At 62.5% G+C, this 7,378-nt stretch overlaps 1 protein-coding gene across 1 annotated transcript; it reads left to right on the forward strand.

Annotated features, from left to right (window-relative positions):
• The first annotated feature begins 292 nt into the window (after positions 1-292).
• Positions 293-7,105, forward strand: LOC113214680 (uncharacterized). Its single transcript, XM_052277700.1, has 6 exons — positions 293-483; positions 930-1,039; positions 1,126-1,797; positions 2,323-6,035; positions 6,328-6,519; positions 6,943-7,105. Exons 1-4 carry the CDS (start codon positions 293-295, stop codon positions 4,533-4,535), a joined length of 3,186 nt encoding a protein of 1,061 aa, XP_052133660.1. The 3' UTR covers positions 4,536-6,035; positions 6,328-6,519; positions 6,943-7,105.
• Positions 7,106-7,378: the final 273 nt, after the last annotated feature.

Below are 7,378 nucleotides of genomic sequence, written 5' to 3' on the forward strand. Positions count from 1 at the left end.
CCCATTATGCGCAGCTGAGACGGTGGCAGAGGTGGCGGCGTGGCGGTCCGAGGAGGGAAGAAGGGGGGGGGCTTTAAAAAGTGCGCAAAGTGGCTGAAAAGAAAAGTGAGTAAATGGAATGCTGGTGTGGGCCGTGCCGTCGCTGCTGTGGAGCGCGGTGCGGCCGGTGCGGCACAGGCTGCACAGGACTGCATGGCGTGAGCACACTGTTAAAGTCAAAAACACTGTTGCCTATGCCTACATCATTTTTGCTGGATGTAGTTTTTTCCCAATTTTGTATCAATGTCTTGTGATGGTTTTACTAACTTTTTTGTTGTGTCTTTTCTTTTCCGTCATCGCCCCTGCTCTGCAGCTGGAGCGGGTGTACAAGCGCAGCGAGCTGGGCCCGGCGCTGAGGACCGTCTCGGTGCGAGGCTTCAGCCTCCGCAGCTCCACCCTGGTCGTCTTCTTCCGGCTGCAGCTCGACCGGAGGAGGACCACGACGTAAGACACACTGCCTGTTGTTGTGCGGATCAACTCTGTTTGATAGCGTAAATTTGATAGATTGAATCGAGAATCCGATACGAACAACCAAGAGTTGATTGTCTCGACCGGACACCGGACACTTCTTGTACGAAAAGACAAACTTCAGCTTGGTTCGGGCCCATTCAAGTAACCGTGACGCGTTACAACGACCATTTTACAGCCTGCCGTTCAAAATCTTGCGTCTAAAATTTCGACCGCGAGGGCGTCGGCCCGACCGACTGGGCTGGGCAGGCGAGGGGCGACAATTGCCTCGAATTGGCCGCGCACCGTGACGTGAAGGGGCCTCGCCTTCCATAAAACACCGCGTAAGGGGGGGGGGGGCATGAGGTCCAGCCAATTGTTACATTCTCAAAAGTCCCGATGATCCTGAATCGAATCCTGAATCTTCTCGCCTTCCGCCGCAGGATCGAGGTGGAGGAAGTGGCGCGCGGCATCCTGGTGCAGGAGGCCACTGCCCTCAAGCCCATCGCCTTCACCGACATGCAGATGGACGCCGAGCAGATCGTCATCAAGCGTGAGTATGCGGCAGCTGGCGTGGCGGCAACGCCGCAGTGCGAAGGTTCGCGCTTGTTGACAGCGACGGGATCTTGGTGTGCGCAGGCCACGAGGACCACGACGAGGAGGTGGACGTCGAGCGCAGGAATGTGACCGAGGCGACACAGCAGGGCCTGCAGACGTCGCCCGCGCGGCCTTCGCCGCCGCCCAGCCCGTCGACGGCCACCCTGTCCACCGTGACCACCCGTCCGCTCGTGCTGTCCACCTCGCACAGGGGGCAGCAGCGGCCCGGCCGCCCCACGACAACCACGACGACGACGACGACGACCACCACGTCGACGACCTCCACGACAGCTGCACCCGTGCCGACGTCGTCCTGGGAGGACGTGACTCTCACGTTCACCGGCATCGGCCAGCCGGTTACTGAAGTCGCGAGTCGGAACCGCGTTGGCGTACACGTGGAGGCTATAGAGGACCCCACCACCTTCCCACCCACCACCTCGACGGAGCCGGTGCGACGAACAACGTCGCGGCTCAGGACGCCGCCGCAGACCGTAGCGCCGCCGCATCCGACCGGCGTGGTGGAGCCCATCGCCAAGGAGGACGTCGTCGTGGACCCCTGGAACGCGCCGTATGGCGGCGCCGCGTCTCGCCGACCGCAGCCGGTGTCGCCCCCGCTCGCGGCACCCAGCAGCCCCGAGGACGATGTCGACGACGACTCCCTGTCCTCCTGGAGGCCTGTTCGGCCCACGCACCAGCAGTACCACCTTGCCACAGGTAGCCAGCCGCTCAGTTGTGCGTGGTGTATAGTGCCGCCAGTGTTCGTGTAGTATGTAGTCAAAATTGGGCTGCTACTCCTACCCATTAGGCAGCATGCCAAGCCTTGGGCTTATCCAGCCCCCCCCCCATGTTTATTATAGATAATAATTGCCTAACCATGGCTTCCTGTCGCGCGCCCTAGAAAGATTTAAAGTTGTTTCTCAGTAACCGGATGAACTTACATGAGATTACTGAAACTAATATCAAATTCAGACTTGTATCTAGGCGCCATTTCTTTGAATCTCGAAACGAAGGTACGTAAGTTATTCAGAAGTACTAAAATATATCGGCGATATGGCAAAGACACGTCCGTTTCCCCCTCCACCCCCAACTCAACTACTTCCGTTTCGAGGTCCATAACAATGCCCTCCCTATGAAACAGCGTTACGAAGTAGTATACCAATCCCAATTTTTCTCGCACATCAGCATGTTTCGCTGTAGAGTTATTAAAATATACTCACGATTGACATACGTTCCTCGCAGCGGCCGCGGTGCCCATTCTGCTGCCGACCGGCGGCGAGGACATCGAGGAGGATGTCGGGGCGGCCGTCGGCGTGGCCGAGGTGGTGGCCATCCCGTCGTCGGCGCTCGAGGGCTCCGTGAACGTGACCCCTGGGGGCGGCTCCCTACCGGTGATCCTGGAGGACACCCTGGCCGACACCCTGGCGGACGCACCGGCCTCGGACACGGCCGCAATGCCACCGCCGGCCTCCTTCCTGGACCGCCTGAGCCTCAGCCCGTCCGAGGCGTTCCGCCAGGACCTGCTCCTGGAGCGCGACGGCTCCCGGACGCCCGTCAGCTCGTACGCTGGGGACACCGGCGTGCCAGTGGTGGCCGCCGTGACCAGCCACGTGTCGACCCACGTGCAGAGCGCGCCCAGCCCGGGGCCGCAGCGCCCGGGGGACACCATCTCCAAGATCTCCCTCATCGTGTCCGGCGAGGAGGACGAGGACGATCCCGAGACCAGCATCCTGCAGACGGGCAGCGGTTCCATCGTAATCAAGGACGAGAACCGTGGTTCGATCTTCACGACCTCGTCCTCCACTACGTCCACCTCCACGACCTCTACGACCTCCACGACTTCTACGACTTCCACGACAACCAGCACCACGCCGGCGCCTCCAGCCGCGGCCGACACGTCGACGGCCAGGCTGGAGGTGGGCAAGGCGGAGATGCGGAACAGCAACATCCGCATGCCGGGGCTGTTCGCCCTGCCCGACTTCCCCCTGCTGCAGCAGTTCCCCAACCTCCTGTCCATCAGGAAGACCGCGGATCCGAGCGTCGAGCCTCTGTCCACGATGTCGCCGGCGCCGGCGCCCCCTCAGTTACCGTCAAGCACAACAACGTCTACGACGACAACGACGGCGCAGCCCGCGCCACAATCGTCGGAGGAGTCGGTGACGATCGTGACCCTGCTGCCCGTGAGGTCCAACTCAGGGCTGAGGAGGCCACTCCGTCGGAAACCGCAGCTCCGCCCCAACTCACAGCAGCCGCAGGCCCCCATCGCGCCTACCTTGGCGCCGTCGACGAACACCCCCGGACCGTCACCAACACCACCACCACCGCCGCCGCCGCCCCTATCCAGCCAGCCGCCGCCACCACCACCGGTAATGGAGACGGCCCCCACCCTCAGCGAGGTGCCTCCCCCGCCACCTCCCCCGCTCGCCGCTAACGCCTCCCGAAAGCAGGACGAGAACAGCGCAAAGATCCTTTCCAGCATCAAGCTGGTCCTCGAGTCGAGGCAGAGCCATTACGCCAACGGCACCGCCAGCAACGGCAGCCGGCCCGCCCTGGCCGCCGCGGCGCACGTGGACAGGATAACGCACTTCATCATCCCGCCGGAGGGTCCTGGACAAACTCAGCGCGTCAACGTGGCCACCATCGAGAGGGTGACGACGGAGGCCACGCCGCCCACGACCAGCGAGCGCGCGGTCGTCAAGGAGGCCGTCAAGCAGAAGCAGTCCGCGCCGACCGCCGCCAGCCGCACGCCACCGCACCGCGGGGTGCCCAAGGGTGTGCCGAAGGGCAACAAGACGTCCACGCAGACCCGGCTGCACGCGCAGCAGGCGCAGCAGGCGCGGCCGGCCGCGGGGGCCGCGGGCCTCAAGCGCGCGCAGCAGAAGCAGCCCGCGCAGCAGCAGGCGCAGCGAGTGCCGCGGCCGCAGCAGACGAGCAGTCGCCTCAAGGAGACCGTGGTGCGCACCAACGTGCACGTCGGCCAGGGTGGCCAGGGCGGCCGGAGGGCCGGCGCCGTCGCACAGGTCGTGCGGCCGCCAGCCACAGCCGCGCCGCGCCCCGACCACGTCGCCATGGAGAGGGTAGTGACCCTCCCCGCCAAGAAGGACGACGTGGAGCCGGTGCGGGTGGAGGGTGTGGCGGCCAAGGCCACTGCCAACCCCACCTCCGCCCCGGGGCCGTCTCCAGCAACAGATTTGGCTACCAAGAGCACGGCGGCGCCTAGCCCCAGCACCACTCGGCAGGCCAGGATGGCCCCCGTGCAAGAAGTGGAGGGGGCTTATCCTAAGCCCGCGCTCTCAGAGGTGGACCTGACCTTACCGTACGCTGACGTGCACGACGGACTGGCTGACGGTCTAGAGAGCGTGAATCGATCTCGCAGAACGACAAGGACAGCCCTCGATGAGGCCCCCAGGACGTCATCCCCCGCGAGCCAAGACCCCGGCAGTGTAAGTGCCTAGGCCCTGCCGTAGTTAATTAGTGACGCCCAGCGGGCCCATAGCCATCACCAGCCCCAAGTCATTACCACTTAGTCAATTCTTATTTATTTTTGTACATTTATAAATCGATAGTCCGCTGGCTTAGCGGGGTGTAAATTTGTGTACAGTTTATTCGAGCAGTGCTTTGTGGGCCATTGAAAGAGCAGTAGATTCCTGTCCCCACCCCATCTTTTTCGATACGACGGCACCTTGCCAGTTGGTACAATGGATGACGTACTTGCTTGCAGCTGCCGGGGGGCGGGGCTGGCGGGGATGACGGGGGCGGTGCGCCCCTGGGGGCGGGGCCGGCGGGGCACGGGGACGAGGTGCGCGATCAGAAGGCGGTAGTCACACCCAAGTCCACCGCTGTGTCGTCCGCCTCCCCGCCAAAGACCGCGAGCGCGGCGACCACATCTTCACCCCCAAGAGGAACGACGGCTTGGAGTGCGGGCGACAAGCTGACCGGCGACAAGCCGACCGCCTCCACCAACGCCACGACTGACGTGAAGACTGCTTTCACCAAGCCGACCGCACCCAGCAAGCCAGTACTCACCGTCAAAACTAACACCAACTCCACCAGATTGACTTCAAACGGGACCAAGCCACCAAGACCCGCTACTGGCACGTCGACGCCTTCGAACAAGCCCGCGCTCAACTCGACGAGAACCTCTGCAGCGAACGTTCCGCTCTCCACCGTGAAGCCTCTGGTGAAACCTCAGGTGAAACCTCTGGTGAAGCCTCAGGTGAAGCCTCAGGTGAAGCCTCAGTTGAAGCCTCCCGGTAACTCGACCCGACCCGCGCCGACTGCCACCAAACCAGCACTGAAACTGGCCGCCAACATGACGGCCGCCGCGTCAAGGCCTGCCCCGGCCAGACCCGCCTCCTCTCCGACGAAACAGACCAGACCGACCACCTCGCTGACGACACCCTCCCCCAGTTCCATAAAGCGACCCCCTTCCAATTCCACGAGGCCCGCGATCTCTCAAACCAAAGACGCGGTCGTCGCCACCAAAACTCCCGTGAAGACATCCTCCGTTAAACCCGCGGCAACCTCGGGAAGGCCGCCCTCCAGGCCGACGAAGCCGACCGCCAGCCCACCCAAGGGCACCCCTCCCAGACCCTCCACCGCCACCACGACGACAGCCGCACCCTCTATCGCCCCCTCCCCCTCCGCCGTGCGCCCCACCCCCTCCGCCGCGGGGCCCTCCCCTGTGGAGAGGACCGAGGCGCAGCGCAACCGCACGGCACAGCTCGTGGCCGCCATCCGCGCCGCCGTCGGGCTCCCCGCCAAGTCGGTGTCCTCGTCCTCCACCAAGCTGGCCGCCAACGCGGTGGACCTGACGCTCCCGCACAAGGTGCTGCACAAGGCGCCCAACGCCACGGCCTCGACCACCACCACGTCCACCACCTCGTCCACGTCGCCGTACGGCGGCCTCGCGGAGCTCCTCGACGAGGTCCTCGGTGACGACGCCAACACGACAGGTAAGTCATAACAAGTAATCAGCCAAAATGATGTCGCTTAAACGATGAGCCCGTCGGATGCACGCAAAAAAGCCTGTTTGCTAAAATAGCAAACTTCAGGTCCTTGCGTTTTGCTGTTGCAGCAAACACATTTTTGTTTTCGCTGATTTAGCAAAAGATTTTGCTGTTTTAGCAAAATGTTTGCTGAAACAGCAGAACGCAAGGACCTGAAGTTTGCTATTTTAGCGGACTGGCTTTTTTGCGTGTGTGCCGAAGGCCGCGGCGTGCTCATGCTCCTCGTCCTCCACCTCAGAGTGCGGCGTGCGGTGCGGTGACGGCTCGTGCGTGGCCGCGGTGTCCCGCTGCAACCAGCTGCTGGACTGTCCGGACGGCGCGGACGAGCGCGCCTGCTCCTGCGCCGACTACCTCCGCGCCAAGTTCATGCACCGCAAGCTGTGCGACGGCGTGGTGGACTGCTGGGACTACAGTGACGAGAGCAACTGCGGTGAGTCCCGAGGAGAAGCGGAGAACGAGTTCTTAAGAGCAGATGTTTCCAGTCTTGGCGATGAGGCGGAGGCCGAGGCGAGGCGCCCGGTTGGGTAGGCAATATCGCAATGCTGCGGACTCAGCTGAGCGGCAGGCGGCCTACCCGTCGCAACCGCGGGCGCTCCAGCCAGTGTGAGAGGGAGAGGGAAAGACAGGCGGACAGACAAACATACTGAAACACAAACAGAGCTACTCGCGCTTAGTGCATCCACTAGCTCTGGGCGCAACAGCGTGCTCGGTTCCAGCCCACAGCCCTGGCTCCCGGTGTAGTGAGCGCCTGGGCGTTAGGCAAAAAACTGCTCGCGACGCACGACTGTGTTTCGGTTGCCTACCCTGGATCTGGCAGGCGCTCACCTCGGATGTCGCGTCGCCGTTGTTGCAGACTGGTGCGAGCCCGGGCGCTACGTTTGCTCCGGCTCGCGAGTGTGCGTAGAGACCATCAGGCTGTGCGACGGCCGGCGCGACTGCCCCTACGGCGACGACGAGAAGCAGTGCGTGTCCGTGGCGCCCGACACCGCCGCGGCCGACGACTTCGAATACCATAACCAGGGCAAGTAGTCCGAGGAAGTACCTCCTGGAGGTACCTAACAGTGCCTCCAAAAGGGCAGGCTGTTGCGGGCTCAACGCATCATGCTCGCAGGTGAAAGAGCCCGCAAGAGCCCGCAAGGTAGATTGACAAGCCCGCACGAGCCCGCACATTTTTTCAAGTCTAAAATTTTCATATTATTTCTAATTAAATTGATTTTTTGTCTCGACATATCTAAAGAATGGCATCCAATAGTAAGATCTGTCAAGGCAAAAAATCAATTTAATTAGAA

This window comes from Frankliniella occidentalis, unplaced genomic scaffold (assembly GCF_000697945.3).
Source record: "Frankliniella occidentalis isolate FOCC.00 unplaced genomic scaffold, Focc_3.1 Scaffold11, whole genome shotgun sequence".
Taxonomy (NCBI): domain Eukaryota; kingdom Metazoa; phylum Arthropoda; class Insecta; order Thysanoptera; family Thripidae; genus Frankliniella; species Frankliniella occidentalis.

Coding starts and splice junctions, on each gene's coding strand:
- LOC113214680 (XM_052277700.1), top strand. CDS start 293: ATGGTTTTACTAACTTTTTTGTTGTGTCTTTTCTTTTCCGTCATCGCC. Junction 1,040..1,125: donor CGAGCAGATCGTCATCAAGC/GTGAGTATGCGG, acceptor TGGTGTGCGCAG/GCCACGAGGACCACGACGAG. Junction 1,798..2,322: donor GCAGTACCACCTTGCCACAG/GTAGCCAGCCGC, acceptor CGTTCCTCGCAG/CGGCCGCGGTGCCCATTCTG.